The sequence below is a fragment of the Embiotoca jacksoni genome, unplaced genomic scaffold, assembly GCF_022577435.1.
Source record: "Embiotoca jacksoni isolate LCO1_2020_lvr unplaced genomic scaffold, fEmbJac1.0.p SCAF_82, whole genome shotgun sequence".
Taxonomy (NCBI): domain Eukaryota; kingdom Metazoa; phylum Chordata; class Actinopteri; family Embiotocidae; genus Embiotoca; species Embiotoca jacksoni.
The window spans coordinates 387,162-409,690 of record NW_027185439.1 but is presented as its reverse complement, the minus strand read 5'-3'; the positions used below and the strand labels follow the sequence as shown (position 1 = coordinate 409,690).

The following is a 22,529-nucleotide window of genomic DNA, read 5'->3' as shown; positions in this document are numbered from 1 at the left end:
AACCCGACCGTTTGTACGGAGGTGAGTTTTGTTTTCTTCAGACTTGTAGCCTCGGAGGTAACAAACAGAGTCATTCAGGACCGGACGGACTCCCGCTGGGTTCATTTGATTGGACCGTTGGTAAATCATTGATCGCACAAAACAAACGAAGAGCAGGTGTAACGTTCCCGAGTCGGTACAGGTAACTAATCTCTACTCAGCTGTCTGTCTGTCTGTGTGTGTGCACGGCGGTGTCATCTGTCAGCTCACAAGACTGACAGACAGATGTCTCCTGTCACTACGGTAACTGTCGTCGGGGGGGAATCTGTCTCTCCTCCTTGTCCAGGTTCCCATCTGTCCTCTGAGAAACATGTAATTAACTGACACTCTATCCTTCATGTGTGTGTGTGTGTGTGTGTGTGTGTGTGTGTGTGTGTGTGTGTGTGTGTGTGTGTGTGTGTGTTGCAGGGCATTATGGGAGCTCGACATCTCTCTCAGATTCAGGAGGAGTCAGACAGCAGAGAACAAAGGTACCCGGACGGATCGTTGGTCTGAAACTCAGATTCTTAAACGAGGTTCTTGACTTGTAAAAGTGTCGAAGCAGCTGAAAGTAAACGGTAACAGAGTCAACGGTTTGGTAAAACTTCAGAACAAGTCATAATAGTTTTGTTGTCTTTGGCGACACCTGTGGTGATGAGCGGTAACTGCAGCTGTAGTTTTTGGACTCCGTTTCCCGACATCTAAAGAGTGTCACCTGTGTGACATCAGTTGAAGCTTGTTACGTTAGCTCCGCCCACCCGCTACGCTGAAACAACAACTGCTTGCCTTGATGGTAAAAATGCGTAGCTAACTTTACAACGTCTGTTATATTTTTCCCGGAGATGTCGCTGCTCGCACTGAGCTGCCCGTTCAGTTCGTAAATATACAAATACAAGAGCTTCAATCAATCAATCAAACTTGTTGATTAAAAATATATTCAAATAAAACAAATTGTTTGGGAACATTTCTGCTGTCTGTAGAGGAAGTGGAAACTCAGTCAAGTCACTTCAATCTGATAAGTGTGTCTGTGTGTGTGTGTGTGTGTGTGTGTGTGTGTGTGTGTCTGTGTGTGTGTGTGTGTGTGTGTGTCTGTGTGTGTCTGTGTGTGTCTGTGTGTGTGTGTGTGTGTCTGTGTGTGTGTGTGTGTGTGTGTGTGTGTGTCTGTGTGTGTGTGTGTGTGTCTGTGTGTGTGTGTGTGTGTGTGTGTGTGTGTGTGTGTCTGTGTGTCTGTGTGTGTCTGTGTGTGTGTGTGTGTGTCTGTGTGTGTGTGTGTGTGTGTGTGTGTGTGTGTCTGTGTGTGTGTGTGTGTGTGTGTGTGTGTGTGTGTGTGTCTGTGTGTCTGTGTGTGTCTGTGTGTGTGTGTGTGTGTGTGTGTGTGTGTGTGTGTGTCTGTGTGTGTGTGTGTGTGTGTGTGTGTGTGTGTGTGGAGGGATACATTACCGCGATCAGACCCGACTGTAAACAAATCTGAATGGAAACTGGTTTACATGGACGTGTGTGTGTGTGTGTGTCTGTCTTTGTGTCTTTGTGGGGACCAATGTGGGGTTCAGACCTGACGGAGGACATTTATGGACATTTTGGGACGGACATTCGAAGGTCTGTTTTGACGGTTCGGATCTGATGTCGGACTTCAATGTGTTACATCGACACGGTCCTCACAAAGGCACGAGGACAAGCACGAGTGTCTTAATTAGTCCTGTCAGTCAACGTAGGACAAGACACGATGAAGTGAAATATGAACTCATCACTCTCTCTCTCTCTCTCTCAGTACCTGCTTCCTGCCTCCGATCGCCCAGCAGCTGACAGGTGGAGGAGGCGCAGCAGGTAAACCAGGTGTGGAGAGACAGGAAGTGATACGTCCGTCTGATCCGACCTCCCTGGCTCAGTACGATCAGCAGAGGAAGCTGGAGGACAACAAGAGTCTGCTGGAAGAGGTGAGACTCGTGAAGACAGTTTAGAGGACGTGAGGGGTTAAACTCCGCCCCCTAGAGGACAGAATGACATGCTAAAGGAAAATAGTAATCAGTTTAATATGAGGGTCGATCAATAAGTTCACTCCCCGTACGTGAAACAGATTTTTTTTGAGGGCACAAATTTTTGAGCAACAGAAAATCTTCAACACGTATTCCTGAGCCCATGCAGTGATTTCCACCACAGAATCACGGCTGTTTTTAAATACATTTCAGTGTCTGTAGATTCTCTGATATGGTTTTTCATATTTTGTGATTTTTTTTTTATTTTTTTTTAAGACTATAATCAACGTTTTAGCCTGTTTTCATCCACTCAGATGTTTTAACATTTTATTTTAATGCAATTTGGACCAGTTCAGTTAACAAACAAATACGGGAAAAAAACATCTCTTGCACTATTTGCACCTCCTCGTGGCAAAGCATGGAATTAAATAATTAGCAAAACCCCTGCTGCTACATCTACTAGCTTTTCCAAGGCACATCTAATAATAATAATGATGAGATTTTATTATTAGTGCACCTTTTCCAGAACAGTGTTTACGAAGTTATCGCCGATTAACTGCGTGCTGTTGTTGTTTTTTCAGCTCGCTGGTATCGAGGCGAAGCTCCGAGAGTCGGTGCATCTGGACATGGAACGACAGCAGGAAGCCGGACTCCTCCGTCAACAGGAAAACAAGCTGCGTTGGCAAAACCTCTGTTACCTGAGTCTCAGCCAGCGCATCGCCAAGTACGCAAAACACTTTATCAAAGAAATCTTTTATAAAGTTTTTGCTCCCCCATCAAAAATCTTGAAGAAAAAAGCTTCAGTGTTTTCTCTTGTTATCTCCCACAGACCGTGGGTCAGCAGCTACTTCAGGAAGTTCCCCATGCACATCTACTGTCTGCCCGTTCAAGCTGTCAATCATAAAGACAAGAGGCGGGGCCTGAAGAAGAGGCAGTGACGGGCTAATGGGAAATGTATATGAATATTGGTGTTTTGAAAAATAAAAAGTGGTTTGTTCCCGAGTGAATTTCCTCCTTCCTAAATACGTCAAACCAGTTTATATCGCGGAATGTAAACATGAATGTAATTGTTATTATTAGTTATTTTGTCCAAGTTTTTAAATAATTAAAAAAATCAAATACAAGCAATACAATTAAAAAAAAAGAATATATAACTGCACCAAAAATTTGTTAAAATAAGACAATGACACACTAAAATATTAATTTAAAAAGATGAATTGAGCAATAAAATCCTTAACAAGATAAAATTATTCATTTTGTTTCATTAAAGCAAAATAATGAATAACTAAATGGATAATAAAGCAGGGTCACAACGTTTTTATTCAACTTTTAACCTTCATACGCATTTCAGACAGATGGCCTCATTTCCAAAACAAATTCATTTATTTTTTTTATGTACTTGAAAGTTATCAGCCAGCAAACAGTCTTTAATAAAAAAAATTTAAAAAAAAAAACAGTTTAAGTAAAACATTTCGTGCTGCTCTGGTTCTCCTGTGTACCATAATCACCCTATTTGGCTCTAAAATGCGCTGTTTTAGTTAAAAACAGTTCCGTGATGTACAGTGAACGCATCTTCACGTTTCTTACGTATCGTCACGTTTCTTACGTCATTGCGTCACTGCCCTGTCCAGCCCTTCTTAAGTCTGCGTGCAACGGCTTCAGCCCTGAATCACAGACATCATGGTGAGTTTCTCTTTAGTTCTTCCTTTTTTTACCCCTCAAAATACAAAACGTCCACCTCCACGTGCAGCTCGGGTCACGCAGACGTCCCGTTTACAGCTTCCGAACTGTTCGTGACGGTTTTAACGTCCGTTAAGTTTTCCGTTAGCCTGCGACGCTAACCGGCGAGCAAGCACATGGGGCGTAGTGAGCACGCTAGCTGGCTAAGCTAACGGCTTCTTTGTTGTTGTGTCAGTCAGTGAACGTGATGAAGATGTCTGCTGAATATAACTTCTTATTTTCATTAACTCGTTTTTGAGGGTTTATTTAGACTCAAGTCTGCGTCGTCTCGTTCCTTTCTTAGTTAGCCTGTTAGCACACGAAGCTAGCCTTTCATTCTGGGGCTTTGTGGCTGACAGGAAACGAATCAGCTGTTATCGATGTATTGATTAATAAGTAGTGGGAAGAAGAAAATCGAAACGACGCACAACTTATCTGAAATTTTCGTAGTTTTTACGTTTTAATTTTTTTTTTTTTTTCGTCTAACGCTTCTAGAGGTTTCCAGGATGAAAAGGGGGCGGGGCTTGTCTGCTGCTGCTGCTTTCAATGGTGCTCGGAATTAAAAGCTCCGTCCTCGCCTTGTTTCCGTCCGCAGCCCTGAAATGATTCTAATCTTCTAATTTTACAATAATAAAACAACTAAAAACGACTAAAATTCCCTGATCCGGTTTTTTACATGTGAATATTTATTGGGTGACTTTTCAGTCCTGCGTGATAATAAACGGAAGATATTTTACATTTTGAAGACTCATAACAGCAAATTGATTATAAACGAAAATATTAAGTAGATTAATTAGTCATGTAAAAAGTTGTTAGTTGCAGCAAAGCAGTCAAAACTTTCAAAAGGTTTAAACTGTGTTTTAAGGACCTGTGAATTATTGTTTGTTTGTATAATTATGTTCTATAAAAACTTCTGTAAGAGCCATAAAACAGCAGGTACGTACTCAAAACTAATTCAACTTTATAAAAAGACACAAGCTGACACTCAGGATCCTCAAACTTTAAATATATCATGGAGCTTTTGTGCAGTTTATTCTTGTAAATGTGGGGATATTGATCGGTTTGTTGTGTTTGCAGGCGTCCTTATCAATGGCACCCGTCAACATCTTCAAATATGGAGCGGATGAAGAAAAAGCTGAGACGGCTCGACTGGTGGGTTTTTATTCAATTTTTTTGAAATCTAATGTTTTATTTGTCCAACCGATTTTAATAAAACGTCTAAAAATTGCCTCTCTTTTTTTTTTGTCCACAGTCGTCTTTCGTGGGCGCCATCGCAATCGGAGATCTGGTGAAGAGCACTCTGGGTCCGAAGGGGATGGTAGGTCGAATAAAAATAAATAAATACATTTAAAAAAAAAACTCCAGCAGTGTCGTCGCATCTTAGAGCACAAAAAGGAATCAACATTTTTTTTTTTTTTTTTTTTTTTTTTTTTTTTTTTAAGGGTTAAATGTCGATTGTTTTTCCTGTAATCGTTAAACTTTTGCACCAGATTATCCCATTTTCCTCCGCAGGATAAGATCTTGCTCACCGGGGGGAAGAGCGCCACGGTGACGGTGACCAACGACGGCGCGACCATCCTGAAAGCCATCGGAGTCGACAACCCGGCCGCCAAAGTTCTGGTCGGTGAGTGGAAACGTCTCCGCAGCTCCTCAGGAAAATAAATTCGCAGCGAAGTCTAATTGATGAAGAAGTAAACAGTGAAGTCCGATTTATTTCTATAAACTTGAACATTTTCGAAGCAGCAAGTCGAATTTAACTGGAAACCAAAATAGTTTTTTGGGGTTCGTTCAGGATCTGGTTTCAGGCCTGAAAAGTTATATTCTCAACGTATAATGCTGACAAATGTTATTTATATTTGAGTATTTTTTTTTTTCTGTTTAAAAAAACACGTGCAGCTCATCTTTGTTTTTGGTTATTGATTAATCTACAGATGACTTTAAGTGTTTAAAATGTTCGGCACAGTTTCCAAAAACCTCAAAATATTCAGTTTGCAGCAACTTAAAATGAAGAAACAAGTAAAATCACCAGAGAACTCAATTTGTTTGACTTATTAAATGACTTTAATTTGTAAAAAAAAAAAAAAAAAAAAAAAGCTGTTTGTAAATGTATGTGAACATCATTTAGGATTATTTAATGTTAGTTTTGATTGATTACGGTAAAAATGTCTTTCCCCAAAACAGGCGAACTGAACTGAATCTTTGACTTTAAATAAAGTATAAATGCTTCTAACTGCAGCCCTAATTTTATACATTTCTTATATTTAAAATTTAGAAGACTTTCAAAATAAAATCCAACAGATTTTGCAGTCTTAACGCTGATTTTTAAATGAATGAAATCACCCCGTGTTCATCAGAATATTTGCGTCCACAGACATGTCGAAGGTTCAGGACGACGAAGTCGGAGACGGGACGACCTCCGTCACCGTCCTCGCTGCAGAGCTTCTGCGGGTAAATTCCTGTTTGTTTTCACGCAGTTTTCTTGTATTTGAGAATAAACTCTTTAACCGTCACGCTTTCCTGCTTGCAGGAGGCGGAGCTTCTGATCGCCAAGAAGATCCACCCACAGACCATCATCTCCGGCTGGAGGAAGGCGACTCAGACCGCCCGGGACGCTCTGAGGGAGGCGGCCGTCGACCACAGGTGAGTCACCAACTTTATACAACTCTCAAAACAAATGTAGATGTAAACCAGAAAAATATTTATTTGTACAAATAATAAAATTACCAGAATTTGAATGTGCTAAAAATAGAGCTGAAATTAAATACAAAATTACATGACCAGATTTTTTTTTATTTTCAAATACCAGGAGACCAAAATACAATGAAAAAAATGCCCCAATTCAATTTGATTTATTTTGTGTCAAATCACAACACTGGTTATTTCATGGCAGTTAAACAACATTAAAGTTCTTATAGAAGAACTTTACAATATTACACAGAGAAACAACAATTCCCACATAAGGCAGGAATTATTTAAAACCTCCAACAGAAGGAAGGAAAAAGTTCAGTTTGTTCTGGATTCTTCATCTGAACTGTTTCAGTCACATGTTCCTGCAAAAGTTTCTAAATAAAAGCTTTGCCATTCTTGTGATCTAAAACAAACAAATTAAAGATGGCGTCAGCTGCAGAACTAAATACATAATAAGAATAATTTAATAAATAACCCGGCTGGTCCCACTACAAAAAAAAAAAAACGCCCTCCTCCTCTCTGGTCTCCATAGCAACGACCCGGCCCGTTTCCAGGAGGACCTGCTGAACATCTCGCGCACCACGCTGTCCTCCAAACTGCTGACTCACCACAAGGACCACTTCGCCCGGCTGGCCGTCGCCGCCGTCATGAGGCTGAAGGGCTCCGGGAACCTGGAGGCCATCCACATCATCAAGAAGCTCGGCGGCAGCCTCACCGACTCCTACCTGGACGAAGGTGAGGCCGCGTGACGCTCGCTCTCCTTTCTGATTGGCCGGAGAAGGTGCTGTAAACGTTTGTGCTCCGTCCAGGTTTCCTGTTGGACAAGAAGATTGGAGTGAACCAACCGAAGAGGCTGGAGAACGTCAACATTCTCATCGCCAACACCGGCATGGACACCGACAAGATCAAGGTACACACACACACACACACACACACACACACATACATATATATGGACTTCTGCAGTTTCCTGTACAAACACCAGAATCTGTTCTTTTCTCTGGGAGACTTTTATTGTGAAGGAGTCGATATTTTTTTAATTCCATCGAACACAAAGACGTCAGTTTGTTGTTGGACGCTCCAATAAATCAGCTGCGTAGTTATTAGTTGTTTTGTTTTTTTCTTTCTCTTTCTGTGTGTGTGTGTGTGTGTGTGTGTGTGTGTGTGTGTGTGTGTGTCAGATCTTCGGCTCGAGGGTTCGTGTCGACTCGACGGCGAAGGTCGCGGAGATCGAGCTGGCGGAGAAGGAGAAGATGAAGGAGAAGGTCGACCGAATCCTGAAACATGGCATCAACTGCTTCATCAACAGGTACGAACACACACACACACACACACACACACACACGATGATGGTGATAATGATGATGATGGTAACGGTGACAATGAACCTTTATCTTTCAGACAGCTGATCTACAACTATCCAGAGCAGCTCTTCGCTCAGGCCGGCGTCATGGCCATCGAGCACGCCGACTTCTCCGGCGTGGAGCGCCTCGCCCTCGTTACCGGTACACACACACACACACACACACACACAACAACAACAACATATTTAACACACACTCATCTCATATTCAGTTTTGTGAAGTTTTACGACGCGTCATCACGTGGTATTTGGTGAAACAATAAAAGAAGAATTTAATCCGTCATTCGTTGGACAGAAAAGAAACGAACCAAACTTCAGTTTCCAGCTGATTCCTGTTTTTCTTCGTCTTCTGTGACGATTCAATCAGAATAAATAATTAACAATAAATCCTCTGGATATCGTTTTCTGTCGTTCACTCCGTTTCTCGTCTTTGTTTGTGTTAAATCTTCGTTTTGGTCGTCGACCAGGCGGAGAGATCACCTCCACCTTCGACCACCCCGAGCTGGTGAAGCTCGGCCACTGCAAGCTGATCGAGGAGGTGATGATCGGGGAGGACATGCTCCTCCACTTCTCTGGCGTCGCCTTGGGTACGCACACACACACACACACACACACACACACACACACAGTCCTGTTTGCACCACTTCTGAGGACATTCATACTGACATGTAATGTCGTCCAAAAACGGGGCTCTGACCCGTGTTGACCTTTGACCCCGTCAGGAGAGGCGTGCACCATCATCCTGCGAGGAGCGACTCAGCAGATCCTGGACGAGGCGGAGCGCTCGCTGCACGACGCTCTGTGTGTGCTCGCTCAGACGGTGAAGGAGCCGCGCACCGTCTACGGAGGAGGTACGCAAATATCGATGTGACGCAACACCGCCGCCGCCTGGTCAAAGTGGGCATTACTGTTAAAAATAATAATAATAATAAAATAATTGTCTGCTCATCACCAGGCTGCTCTGAGATGCTGATGGCCCGGGTGGTGACCGATCTGGCCAGTAGGACGCCAGGAAAGGAGGCGGTCGCCATGGAGTCGTTCGCCAAGGCTCTGAGGATGGTACGTCAGGACGAAACATAAAAAACAACCTTCTTTAACTACAGTCTCGCTCGTACCATCTTTATTTCAAAATCATCATCTTGGTCGCCGTTTTCTTCCCCAGCTGCCGACCATCATCGCAGACAACGCCGGGTACGACAGCGCCGACCTGGTGGCTCAGCTGAGAGCTGCACATCAGGAGAACAAGATCACCTTCGGACTGAGTGAGCATCTGAAAAGTCTCTTAGTATGAATAGAAGGATTTATAAAATATAATTAAAAAGACCAACTTTCCACCGAGTCTCGTAAGAAAACTAAAACTAGCTTTAGCTACATCCCATGTTTAAAATGTGGATTGATGGATGTTAACGGGACGCGTTTCCCCGGCAGACATGACCAACGGCTCGGTGGGCAACATGGCGGAGCTCGGCATCACCGAGTCCTTCCAGGTGAAGCGTCAGGTGCTGCTGAGCGCCTCCGAGGCCGCCGAGATGATCCTGAGAGTCGACAACATCATCAAAGCTGCGCCCAGGTCCGTTCACGTTTCACCGTTTTCTGACTTCTTCGTAAATAAGCAACTTTATAAGTAATTAATTTATTAATAATAACGTTCACTGACTTGTCGTTGTTTTCTTTTTGTAGGAAGAGAGTTCCCGACCATCACCCCTGCTAGAGGAATGGGGAGGAGCTTAAGAAGAACAGGGGGAGGGATCAGTTTGTTATTTATCACCTCTTGTGTCCAAGTCAAAGAAAACGCTCCGCTGTTCTTATTTCTGTTAAAACGCCCTCTTGTGGACACGTACTGCACAGGCTAGCTGGCTAACGCGTGCTATCTTCAGATAATGCTAACGGGCTCCGTCGCGGTTGGCGATCGAACGTTAGCCGACGTCACGGCAGCACTCGCCCGACGCTAACGTTAGCCAGTTGGTGCCGACAACACTTAGAAAAGAAAGTTTGGATGTTTTGTTTTTTGTTTACTGAAATAAATGAACCAATCCTCATCAGTTGATTTGTTTTGTTGTCTTTACTTAACGAGTCTCAATAAGTCTCCAAATAGGTTTTAATTTTATTGTTAAAACTTTGCCAGATTTGTACGATATTCGTTAGCATGTTTTTTTTTTTTTTTTTGTGCGACAATTAAAATATAAAAAGTGTTTATGGGATCATTACACTTTTATAAACTCCATTTTCTTTTGAATTCATCAAATGAAAGGTCCAGAAAAAGCAAATAACATTTCGAGTAAAGTGACTTATTAACTTTTTCTGGCACGAGTTCAGGACGACTTTAAACTTCAGGTCCCAAATAGATTTTGGATCCTGATCTGTGTTTTTACCTGATAAACTTCTTGGACTGATCGAAGCAGAATCAGTTGATCAGACGTGATTCGGACCGACATGCTGAAGCTGCTGAAGCTGTTTCTGCTGTTGTGGACGAGCTCGGCGCTGGTCAGGTAGGAAAAAGAAAAAACACTTTTATTAACGTGTTAAATCTTCAGAGATCTCCAGTTAAATTATAAATGTGAAGTTTTGGTGTTGATTTTTTATTTATTTTTTTTAGCTGTTGGATTCCGTCCAGGTAACGGCCATCTTGTGATTGTTGTAGTTAACGCAGGTTAAAGAAATATCTGCAATATTTGCAGCAGTTTGGAATTTTTCAAAATTTTCACAATTGTTTTTAATTTATTTTCGTACAATAATGTGAACAAAAAAAATCTGCTGAAAGTATTACGGCATAAAATCCAAACTTTTGTTTTAGCAAAACAAAAATCACCAAAAAAAACAGGTTAATGTATTTAGATAAATACTGTTAATCAATAAGAGCCATCAGTGCTGGTTTAGTGCATTTTGTCTGTTCTGTTTTCAGTCCTCATGCTAAGCTACGCTAAGCAGCTGCAAGCTCCAGATATATCAAACATCTAGAAAACAAAACAAAAAAAACATGAAATGTCACCAAATACACGAAACGATTTCGTCCTCAGGGTTCCTCTCCGGCGGGTGCGTTCGATTCGTTCCCAGCTGCGAGCCGACGGCCTGCTGGAGGAGTACATGAAGGACCACCGCCCCGACATGTACAACCGCCGCTACGCTCAGTGCTTCCCGCCCGGCACGCCGTCGTTGAGGCTCCAACGCTCCAGCGAGAAGATCTACAACTTTATGGACGTAAGAACAACAACGACTCGTTGCAATGCTTTGATGTTTGTTGGTTTCTTAGAGATATTTAAAGACCTGTCATTCTGGATATCTCCACTGGATGGCACCAAAATTAGACATTTTTAATTCCAACATTTAGATGCTTTAATGTTAAAACTTAGCAATTATTTAATGCTCACTAATTCTTTAATATTGTAAATAAAACTTAATTCGCTTTTCGAGGATTTTGTGTTAACAATTAATAATTTAATTAATAAATTTGGGCCACATTTGGATGGAAACAACCACAATAGTGGAATAGCACTAAAATAAGACAAACAAAAAAAAACGGCCAAATTTGCTAAATATTGTTTTGGATTGACAACAAACCTGCATAAAGGTTCAGAATTTACAAAGTAAAGAGCAAAGCCGTAAAAAACATTTTACACAAATACGTTACAGTATTTGTACAATATTGACTGACTTGTTGTGTATCCGATCTACACACTGTGTGTCCTTGTTGTGTATCCGATCTACACACTGTGTGTCCTTGTTGTGTATCCGATCTACACACTGTGTGTCCTTGTTGTGTATCCGATCTACACACTGTGTGTCCTTGTTGTGTATCCGATCTACACACTGTGTGTCCTTGTTGTGCGTCAGGCTCAGTATTACGGTGACATCAGTTTGGGGACTCCGGAGCAGAACTTCTCTGTGATTTTCGACACCGGATCGTCCGACCTGTGGGTGCCGTCGTCCCACTGCGTCAGCGAGGCCTGCGGTACCACAACTACACAACACGCAGTAACATACACACACCTACGCAACATCAGTGTTTGAGTGTGTTTGTGGGTTGGGACGCCTCGACTCTGGTTCAGTTTGCTGTGATAAGAAGTTCAACGACACCAATCGGTTCATACGGTCAGGCTCATTCAGGAAAATGAATGGAAGTCAATGTTGATGTCCTTGAAAGTGACAAAGTGGGACTGTGTGTGTGTGTGTGTGTGTGTGTGTGTGTGTGTGTGTGTGTTGGTTTGCAGTGCTGCACCGGCGCTTCAAGGCGTTTGAGTCGACCTCGTTCGGTCAGGACGGCCGGACGTTTGCGATTCACTACGGATCGGGACACCTGCTGGGCGTCGTGGCCAGAGACACGCTGAAGGTCCAGAAAACTCTCACGGTTTAAAAAACCATCAACACAAACTAGAAAATATCTGCTTCTTTGATTTAAAATAAATAAATCTGTCCGTTAACTCTTTTCCAACCACCTCTGAACACGTTGGAGGCGTTTGTTGCCTCCTTAAATTCAGCATGAACAAATCTATAGACATCAAACAGGAATTAAAGGTTTAAGACGCTGGAAGTTGCAAAAGTCAACATACAAATGGAAGTCTTTGGCAAAAACCTGAACAAACAAATGATCAAAATAAAAGCCTTGAAGATTTGTAGAGTTGTTTGGAGAAGCTGAAAGTCTTTCATCTGTAAATCGGTCGTCTTCCCTTCCAGATCGGGAATCTGACCGTCCTGAGCCAAGTGTTCGGAGAGGCCGTGTACGAACCCGGCGCCGCCTTCGTGCTGGGACAGTTCGACGGCGTTCTGGGACTCGGTTACCCGTCTCTGGCTGAGATCCACGGAAACCCTGTTTTCGACAACATTTTGGTGCAGAAGACGGTTGACGAGCCGGTTTTCTCCTTTTACCTCAGCAGGTTCGTTCACAGAAGTTAGAAACCCGTCGAAAGGAGGTTTATTGTCTAAATGATCGGACGGATTGAAACTATGACCTGCGGAGGTCCGATGGGGCGTTCAGGCGCCTCGGTTTTTGTACTCTTTGACTTGTAGTTCGTCGACTGAAGTGCGACTTTTTGCAGGAAAACAAGTCGCCTCAGTCCAGAAGGAGAACTGTTGTTCGGCGGACAAGACGAGGAGTTGTACACCGGACCGGTCGTCTGGCATCCTCTCACTGCTAAAGGCTACTGGCAGATCAAGATGGACAGGTGTGCTTTTCTTTGGTCTGTTCTTGTTCTTGTTGTTCTTCGTGATGATTGAAGTGTTGGTCTCTCCGCGGTTGTTTCAGAGTTGAGGTTCAGGGTGCGACCTCGCTTTGTCCTCACGGTTGCCAGGCGATCGTCGACACCGGAACGTCCCTCATCGCCGGACCGGCCGCCGACATCTTCAAGCTCCAACAGCTGATCGGAGCCACGCCCATAAACATGAAAGAGGTTGGACATAAATCTGGTCAGATCGACTCCCGAGAGAACATTTAAATATACCTGGTTTATAAAGGAGCTCGTCTTCTCTTTCAGATGGAAAGTACGTGGTTACAATGATAGAAAATAAAAACGTTAGCGAGCTAGTCACTGGCCGAAGAATAGTAGCCACTAGCCAAAGGATGCTAGCTGTTACCTTGGGAATGCTAGTTGCTAGCATCGGTATATTACCAACTAGGCTAGAAATACTCGTCGCTAGCCTAGAGATTTTTAGGACTAGCCTAGGAATGCTAAAGGCCGGTGAAGTGTGCTACAAACCAGGTGGGTTGCCAAAATTATTATTGTCACTGGACCTCTAAGATGTCCTGATTTTCAGCCGAACCAATCACCATGTAGGAAATCTGGAGATTCATTCGTGGAGAATTGAAAATAGAAAAACCTACATTAGCATCGTTGTGTGTTCCAGTTTGTCGTGGACTGCGTCCGGTTGTCCAGTTTACCTCCCGTGACGTTCGTCCTCGGTGGGACGGAGTACACGCTGACGGCCGAGCGCTACATCATCAAGGTTCTTAAGCTTCTTCTTCAAAACACCCGTCGAGTGGTTTTAGCGTCCGACTGAAATATTTGCACGGATTCATGTATTTGATTTTTCTGGTCTGTGTCCTCGTCAGGAGACGCTCGGCAACAGGAAGTTGTGTTTCAGCGGTTTCCAGGCTTTGGACCTTAATTCCTCCAAAGGGCCCCTGTGGATTCTGGGAGATGTATTTCTGACCGAGTACTACAGCATCTTCGATAAAGGACAGGACCGGGTCGGGTTTGCCGCCGCTAGACACCCAACTCATGAATAACCCGTTGGCTATGAACAGCTGACAACTTATAATCAACAAATACTTTGCAATTGAAAAGTATTTTGTCATTTCTTGCTAGCAGGGTTCTGTTTAAGTTCATTCTCTCGACTTGTTATTGTCCAATCATTGAGCCTCCTTCAGTTACATCAAGGACCAAAAAAAAGTCATTAATTATCACCAAAAAGATGCCATTTGTCGTCGTTGGCGACACGTTCCAACAATAGGTCAAACATTTTATTTTGAAAAAGTTCAGTTTTTGGAGCTTTAGCAGCAACAGATAATGTAGATTCATTATCTCGGTTACGTTTCCAAAAACAAACAGTAATCAGACAACTTGTTCTTAAACCCCCCTGAGAAACCAGTGCATTAGTTAAGTGCTACTGTTCCTGTAACAGCCACTAGGTGGCATCCAAGAACACCTTATTGAGGTGGATCGAACCTCCCAAAAAACGTTCCACTAGAAAGTCAACACAAATTGTCTTTGCAAGAAATTCAGCATCATCGTCTAATTTCACATCTTCTAATGAGCTTTTCCATTTAAAAAAAAAAAAAAAAACATCGTTAAGGCAGAAAGATGATGTGCTTGTAGGCGTTCTTCTTCTAACAGATGTTTCAGCCACAGAAGTTGTTGTTTTTTGGCTTCTTTAGTGTACTGGTCAGACTCCGAAACATTTGAATTTCATGCTGTTTTGTGCGACTTGTTGAGGTGGAAAGTGCAAAGTTAGCGTGATCCATAGAGACGATTTTAAATTTATTGGAATTATACTTTAAGGTTTAGTGTTCTATCTCCAGTGATCCAAATTCTGGGCTTCCCGAACTTTCTTTCAGGGGTCGGCATGTCCAGGTTTTTTTTCGAGGCTTTTGTTGGTTTAAAACAACAAAATGAAAGTCATCGTGAGCTCCTGTTGTAAAGCACCGTCACCACCTCAGGCCGGCTCGGTTGGATCCGATCGGACAACGTTACGGCTCTCGTTCCTTTTCCAAACTCTGCGATCGGGAGTCGGCGTTCTTGATCTCTTCGGCGTTGCCGGCTCCTTCCCTCTCGTCGTCATCGGTCACCGCCATTCCCTGGAAGTCCTGGTTGTAGTCGGGGAGCTGCAGCGTGTCTGCGGTCGGAGCGGCCGATCGCCGGCACTGGAATCGCGCCAGGCCTCGTCTCCGCCGCCCGAGGCCCTTCGGACTCGGCAGGCTTCGGACCGACGCCTGTGACGACTGCCTGGAGAACTGGAGCGAGAACTGGCGCCCTCTCGGGCGGGTCGGCGGGCGACTCGGGCCGGTGTGCGTCGTCCAACGAAATTCTTTGGGTCCCAGTTGAGTTGGGGAACAGCAGACGGATCCGTCTCTGGAAGTACAAGGAAGTGGATCAGGGAGACGTTGAAGGCATCGAACGGCGGAACTGGAAGGTGTGAAAGGAAACTTTGCCTAATTTTTGTTAAACCTATTATCTAAAAACTAACTCATGACGCCAACTATAATCACCTTGGGTTTTCAAAGCCCGCTGCCTCCTCAGTGGGGGAATGATCCAAACCATTCTGGGGTTTGCTCAAAGGTTCAGCCAACGGCGGGCTGATGACGAGCCGCGGGAAAACGGATGATGGCGAGCTCTCCGGGGAAGGCGGGTTGCTGCTGACCTCTCTTAACGTAGACAAGGTGTCCACGGACGTTGGCGGCTCGACCAAGTAGGAGGAGGGTGGAGCCACGTTCTCCGGACTCGGATGGGTCCTGGGGGGGGAATTGATTTAAAAATGAAAAGGTAAATGTCCTCTCGATCATTATGTAAACCGTAGACGTTTAAACCATTAGACCGTCTCTTGTTACGACCAAGAGAACATCAGTTGGAAAGTCTTTTAAAGGCGCCGCTACCTGAAGTCGGGGAAGAAGCTGCCGGTCGCGTCGCTGCTGTGTCGTTTGAAGGTTGGTCGAGGAGGTCGGAGTTCAGGAGGCTCCTGAACGCTAAGCAACCGGCGGACTCGACCCAAAACCTCCAAACATAAAAAAAAACATATTTTCTCAGAACTTCCTGTTTAAACATTTTAGGGCCACGTGAAGAAAGAACGAAAGCTGATTTTAATACCAGTCAGGAATGTATCGTCTACATAGAACCTGATGTTTATCTATCTGTGTCAGAAATGTGCAACCTGTCATCTAAACCTGGTTGCATTTGGACAATTGATTAAGGAATGAAGATTTCTCTTTTAAGAATTTAGACGATTAAAAGAGTTTATTTTTTATGTGCTAAATTTGTTAAAGAATAAATAAAAGTTGTGAAATTTCAAATTACAAACTGTTGCAAAGAAAATATGCAAAATGATTTCCGGGCATAAAGAAGCTCTGAGGACTCAGTAATTATAAGCCAAAATGTGCTTAACTGTCAGCCACCAGGTGGCACGATTCACATCAATGAGTAATTATGTCTTCCCCAGTTTATGGTTTAATTAAAGTTTGTATTATATTTCACTGATATCTATTAGTATTTGTATTACTGAGCAGGAAAACAATCACAGGTTATTAAAATGTCTTCATTGATTTACGGATTCTTGGCGTCGAGTCAAAACGGACTCGTGCTGCCGCAGATGAATGTCGGTGATTTCATCCTCATCGAACTGAAGGATTTCGGAGAGTCTGGAAGAGAAGTTGAACAAAAGAGTTTTGTCATTCTTCTGATGAAACTCGCTCACAACCTGATTATAGTCTGGAAACCCTGTTAAGGTTTCTTTAGCAACTCGAACGGTTTTGTCTTTTAAGTTTAGAAATAAAACAAAAGTTAGAAATTCACATTTGCTCCCCGAATACAATGACAAAAACAATGAGGTTCAACTAATAAAACTTCCTGTGTATAAAATGCACACATCTGTAAATCTCTGGTAAGTATGCGTGTGTTGACCCCATGTCGGTGGTGGAGCCGAGGAACGACGGGATGCAGTAGTCGGCGGCCGCCAGCGTGTACGGCGGTCGCGCCTCGCAGTCGTTCCAGTAGATGTCTTTGGTCATCTGAGGCAGGTTCATGTGCATCTCGTCCACCGCCAGCAGAGACACCTGCAGGAACACCTCGAACAGCTGACTGTTGCCGTGTCAACGCAAATAACGGAACAGCAGCAATAATCTCATAACACAATACTGACAATAATATCTATAAATTTCCCATCTGTAGTTTTTTTGTACTCATAAGAACCATTTAAACGTCCCGTTATCCCACTATTTATTTATTTATTTATCATCTGTACTTTTGGAAATAACCTGAAAAATATCAGTTTTGAAGAATCTTCGGCTGCTGACCTGAAGATTTCTGTCGATGATCCAGTTGGCCTCGAAGTCGTCGTCGTCTTCGCCGAACGGGTTGATCAGCTGCTCGGCCACCTGGGGAACGTCGACATTTAATGCAAAATGTATTGATAAACAAGATTTTTTTTTTAATATATATATATCCAGGAGTGATGAACATGTCCACCAAATTTTGTTAATATAAGTGAAAGCAGTCTTGAGATCCCACGTTAGGGGGCGCTAGTGAGCCATTTCGAGACGCCTATGACCAAAACCTATGAAATACTTCAAACACATGGCAACTCGTGAGCTTTCAGAAAGTACCACAAGAGGGAGACGTTTGTACGATATCTTCTTACAAAAACGATTAACACATTACTGCCAAACATCAGTGAGAATTGGTGATATATCCCTTTGTTGATAATATAGAGGACCTGTAATTACCACTTGTGGCCACAGAGGCCGCTGCTGTTCAGCAAAAGTTCAGATATGTTAAAACACCCTTTTAAGAAATTTTGCAAAATCAAAGTATGAATATGTCTGATATTCCCGAGAGTATGAACCTTGTTCAGTTTTGTTTAGCGCCACACAGTGGACGGAGTTTGAGTCGCACTTCTGACCCTCTTCCTGTATTTCTGTCTCCTTTCCACTCAGTAAGTTAATAATAACTTTGTAAGGGGAGTTATTAATAGAACAGGATGAGGGCAAGAGTTTGAAAAACAGTCGAGCACACAGTTACTTACTCTTTCAGTCAGTAGGGAAACATTATATTATCAGTAGCCTATATAATCAACATGATTCACAGTTAAAGGGCTAAAAAATAAAATATCGCTAATAACTCTGGCAATATTCAAGTCATAAATCCTGTAGGTCCAAATCAACATTTAATATATTCTAAAGTTTAACGTATTGTCGACTCATCCATCCACCCCGACCTCCTCCCTACAAAACATCCACAACAACCTGGCGTCTTCTTTGCTCCTTTCAATTTCAACTTTGTTTCACGTAAACAGACTGTAGACCACCAGGGGGCGCCGCAGGAAGAGGGTTAACGAGAGGTTAACGACAGGTTAATCCGACCTTGAGCCAGCCGGAGTAGAAGAAGAACTGCAGCAGGGTGAAGACGGGGACGTAGAGGTCGAGGTCGTGACCCGGGTAGCACTGGGCCGGGTCCAGAAACTGACGGCCAATCAGACAAGCGAAGAAGAAGGTGTAGACGGCGAGAGTGACGACCTGAAAACAGACAGACGGAGACTTTGTGGAACTCAGAGGTCTGATTCAGTTACAGTAATGATCCATAATGACATTATGTGTTTGTACACCCGTGGGAGGACAGAAGCCGACCTGCGTGTAAACCAGCGGGATGCCGACCCAGTCGTAGCCGAACAGAGTCGCGCACCACGTCCTGAACACGTTCATCTCCTGAAAACAAAAGGAACAACACAGGCTTTTTAAAGTTTATTTACAACCTACTCACTCTTCATTTCTGTAACTCAACACGCTGATTTGGTGAAAGAGTCTCGTCCATCCTGCTGGCAGAAAACTGGGCGTTGCATTCCCTAAACGTCTGATTTCTGTGGTCACAGGGTTTAGGCTCTAAATTGGCTTTGAAGGATGACGTTTTTTTCTCTGAGTGTTTCAGAGCCTCGTTCTCTCCGACAGAATACATTTGTAGACTAATGGCAGTGGTGCAAAACAAGCATTAAGAGCTTCAGTAAAAGTTGCAATAAATATGTCCCCCCCCCCCCCCCCCCCCACACACACACACACACACCCCGTCCTCTAACTAAATAAATTTCATGCTCCCGACAAAGAATTAAAGTTTAGCGTCACGTTGAGAATATTCTGCAGGTCGATGCTGTCCTTGATTCGTCCTTCCTGTCGAGCTTTGGACGCCAGGTTGGAGAACCAGACGACGGGGATCCAGTACTTCAGGTGAGGAGACCGGATGTTCTCGAACACCTTCCTCTCCTCGGGGGTCATGAAACCTGCCGAGATTCATTTGAGACATCGTAGATGACACTTTTAACAGAAGTATTAAAACAACGTGTTGCAGCTGGGAAGCAAGTACGAGTGTTTATTAATTTAATGCTCTTTAACTTTGACATTTTTAAAAATAAATTAGATAAAATGCAAGTAAAAAAATTAATCTCATAACATGTATGAAATATGTGAATAAAAAAAAATGTGACAACATCTGTCAGTGACATTAAAGTGTAATTTAAACCCTTCATTAGATGCCTGCCTGCTGCTTGTAAATAATAATAATAGATTTATTTGACGTTGACATTCAGGTGAAAATGTGACTTGAATCTGTCTGTGAAGCTCAAAATAGGTCACTAAAATATCAGAAATCATCAACAGCAAAATATCACGTAAGTCTGCTGCTGCAGCTCACAGACCGGTTCTAATTGGCCGATAATGAGCCAATCCCTGGGGTCCGTTACAGGAAGGAAGAGACAGACCGAGGGAGCAGCTGAACTCTGTCTGGCTTCAAACCATTTCAGTTCCCATAAAGTGTTTCTAACCTGCTTCGACCACGTGGTCCACGGTCGGAAACCGCTTGCAGACGGCGGTGCTGACGGAGCGGAAGATGAGGAGCGACGTCAGGTTGATGTAGCGAACCAACGTCCGGCGCAGCAGGCGACCGTATTCATCTTTACCCTGAACACAGCTGGAGGCAGCAGAGAAGACAGAAATACAGAGGCGTAAACAACAAATAACATGTAGTTCCTGTCTCTGCCTGTAGAGGGCAGTGTTCCTGTAGTTCCTGTCTCTGCCTGTAGAGGACAGTGTTCCTGTAGTTCCTGTCTCTGCCTGTAGAGGACAGTGTTCCTGTAGTTCCTGTCTCTGCCTGTAGAGGGCAGTGTTCCTGTAGTTCCTGTCTCTGCCTGTAGAGGACAGTGTTCCTGTAGTTCCTGTCTCTGCCTGTAGAGGACAGTGTTCCTGTAGTTCCTGTCTCTGCCTGTAGAGGGCGGTGTAGACAGCATTAACGTACCTGGAGATGTGGAACATGAGTCGGTCGGGCCAGGGCAGGTTCAGGAACTGATTCCACCATCGATTTACCACCAGAGTCACATAAAAACCTATAAATCACAGACAGAATGACGATTTTAGGTTATTTTGGGGTAAATAAAACATATAAAAGTGTCGGTTTTGGTTACTGACACTATTTTTGTCTTTTTATTTTCCGGAAACTTGGATTAAAGTAACGTGAGGTTGTTTACAGGTTGACATTAACACAGATGCTCGGGGGGAACATTCAGATAGTGTGAATCGGAGGTTGGAGACCAGCGCCACAAACACTCAACCGGCTTTTAGCTTTCTGTCCTCATTAATGATCTGTGTCCATTAGCAGCCTCCAAATGAGGCAACCGAACTCCCCCGTCGGTCCGTCCGTCTGGCGGTCCATCCATGTGTTGTGCTAACAGGAAGCACAGTTTCAGCTATATATTTTTTCCTGTGTTGTTGAGTGTTAAGCCCAATTCTCAGTGGACTAATTAGCCGGGCTCCACCTGTGGTTATTAATAATAACACGTGAGCCGTGAATCTGTAAACCATTAGGAATGAAATCTGTGAAGATAATCAGACTTATAATGAGATGGATAATGTTTCCGTTGAATCTTTGGGATCTAAATTTTTTTTAAATTATCTTATCTCTTATGTAAATTAAACAATAAAACACGTACAGGAAGGCGAGTCCCTTGAATTTTTTTAGGCCGCTGTTGAAAATATAGCAAGATTTATAGACTGTATGTAAAAGTGTTCTTAGCTTCCGGGTATGAAAAATGAAGCTGCAATACCAGCGAGTGCCACTAGAGGTCGGCTCCAAAAAGCCTCCGGCTCCATAGACTCCCATTCAACTTCTCTCATCAAATCCAAAGTGAATAAAATGTGTCCATCAGTTATCTCGGTGTTGTTAGCTAAAGTCACTCCTTCTTATTAGTTTTCTGGAGGTCCATCTGAAAATAATCCCTCATTCATTAGAAAAGAAGATTCAACAAGACCTGTTTTTTTTTGTTGGCGTGATTTTTCTGCAATAAAGCTCATAAAGCTCTACTGAAAAGTATTACGACTTCGTGCGTAAACTCACCCAAAACGAAGGTGACGGGGATCTGCTCTGCATATTTGTCACAGTACATGGAAAGTTTCTCAAACAGTCTCTTTTGGTAGTCAGCGAGGACGTGCCTGGAGAAGATGGAGGACACGTCATCGCAACCAACATCTGGCAAACATCGGCAAAATTCGTCCTTTTTTGGGGGACTTTTATTTATTTATTTATTTATTTAGCTGCAGTTCCACGGATGGCCACTAGATGCTGCTCCGAGAAAAAAATTGCATTAAAGTAAATGGGAAAAGTCTGAATTTTTTCCACAAACTTTCTTTGTTGCCTGTTTGACTCGAGTTAAACTTTGTGGTTGCAGCTCAAACGTGACGGTAATCCAACAATTAAAAAAAGTCGTACTTTAAATTTTCTCGATAAAGAAAAAAAGTTAGATATGAATTTTTTCCTCCATTGACTGATCGTGCTCATTAGTTTTGTTTATGTACCACCGGCTAACAATGGAGGAGGCGGGGCTTATGAGCTATACTTTAACCAGCCACCGGGGGGTGGGGGGGGGGGGGCAATCCAAGATAATTTGGCTCTTAACTTCTTGGGGGAAGTTTTTTTTACAATATTAAGACAGTAAAGATCCGTAAGTATACGTTGAGTCAGTTTGGCCAATAAGGAATATTTTCACTTTTTTTTTTTAAAAGGGAACATTTTGCATAACTGAGAGACCTGTACACGACGCTGAGGACGGTGTAGAGCAGCGCGAACAGGATGAACTCGCGGTACAGCAGCTTGTAGATGCTCCCCCGCCAGCGCAGCAGCAGCCGGTGGAAGCTGAGGAAGGTGGCGTTGGCGACTTTACTGGAATAAGTGACAGTCATGCTCAGACCGTCCGACCTGAGAGACACAAACCGACAGCACTTCCTCTCACTGATTTTCTGCTTAAATAATACAAATACTGCTGTAACTTTAGGATTTATAAAAGAGCATTGTTTGTTATTTTTTGAGGCATGTTTTACTCACAGAAAAACGTCTTTGTGTTTTCCTCGGCGGCGCTTTTCATCAGGCTTCTTCTTTTCCTGATTTGTTTTTTCCAAATGCCAAACAACCCACACACACTCTCTCTCTCTCTCTCTCTGATACACACACTCTCTCTCTCCGTGTTTCACTCCAACATGATGCTATCCAGTTGCCCAGTAATGCCAGGCAGCACACACACACACACACACACAC

The 22,529-nt window shown here is 43.3% G+C and overlaps 3 protein-coding genes across 5 annotated transcripts; 2 read left to right on the top strand and 1 right to left on the bottom strand.

Moving 5' to 3' along the window:
* The first annotated feature begins 3,591 nt into the window (after window positions 1-3,591).
* cct2 (chaperonin containing TCP1, subunit 2 (beta)) lies at window positions 3,592-9,803 on the top strand. The gene is made up of 16 exons (XM_069139404.1): window positions 3,592-3,674; window positions 4,788-4,862; window positions 4,963-5,028; window positions 5,223-5,334; window positions 6,082-6,158; window positions 6,238-6,350; window positions 6,931-7,133; window positions 7,208-7,308; window positions 7,580-7,707; window positions 7,800-7,903; window positions 8,229-8,348; window positions 8,484-8,612; window positions 8,717-8,820; window positions 8,924-9,023; window positions 9,190-9,331; window positions 9,442-9,803. Exons 1-16 carry the CDS (start codon window positions 3,672-3,674, stop codon window positions 9,470-9,472), a joined length of 1,608 nt encoding a protein of 535 aa, XP_068995505.1. The 5' UTR covers window positions 3,592-3,671; the 3' UTR covers window positions 9,473-9,803.
* Window positions 9,804-10,188: 385 nt separating this feature from the next.
* On the top strand, window positions 10,189-14,038 carry nots (nothepsin). The gene is made up of 9 exons (XM_069139412.1): window positions 10,189-10,250; window positions 10,779-10,959; window positions 11,593-11,710; window positions 11,970-12,088; window positions 12,433-12,632; window positions 12,795-12,920; window positions 13,001-13,145; window positions 13,600-13,698; window positions 13,805-14,038. Exons 1-9 carry the CDS (start codon window positions 10,195-10,197, stop codon window positions 13,979-13,981), a joined length of 1,221 nt encoding a protein of 406 aa, XP_068995513.1. The 5' UTR covers window positions 10,189-10,194; the 3' UTR covers window positions 13,982-14,038.
* A 903-nt stretch (window positions 14,039-14,941) lies between these two features.
* On the bottom strand, window positions 14,942-22,382 carry LOC138192168 (bestrophin-3-like). 3 transcript variants are annotated; one of them, XM_069139409.1, is made up of 14 exons: window positions 22,320-22,382; window positions 22,026-22,193; window positions 21,336-21,430; window positions 20,241-20,328; window positions 19,771-19,916; window positions 19,076-19,230; window positions 18,587-18,664; window positions 18,323-18,475; window positions 17,258-17,338; window positions 16,866-17,017; window positions 16,513-16,603; window positions 15,845-15,963; window positions 15,461-15,703; window positions 14,942-15,323 (listed from the first exon to the last, which is right to left on the bottom strand). In XM_069139409.1, the coding sequence occupies exons 2-14, from the start codon at window positions 22,175-22,177 to the stop codon at window positions 14,942-14,944; spliced, it is 1,935 nt and encodes a 644-aa protein (XP_068995510.1). In that variant the 5' UTR covers window positions 22,178-22,193; window positions 22,320-22,382. The 3 variants fall into 3 exon arrangements, with proteins under 3 accessions (XP_068995510.1, XP_068995511.1, XP_068995512.1); XM_069139410.1 differs by lacking the exons at window positions 21,336-21,430; window positions 22,026-22,193 and having other exon boundaries at window positions 22,320-22,379; XM_069139411.1 differs by lacking the exons at window positions 14,942-15,323; window positions 15,461-15,703 and having other exon boundaries at window positions 15,876-15,963; window positions 16,831-17,017.
* Between the last annotated feature and the right edge of the window lie 147 nt (window positions 22,383-22,529).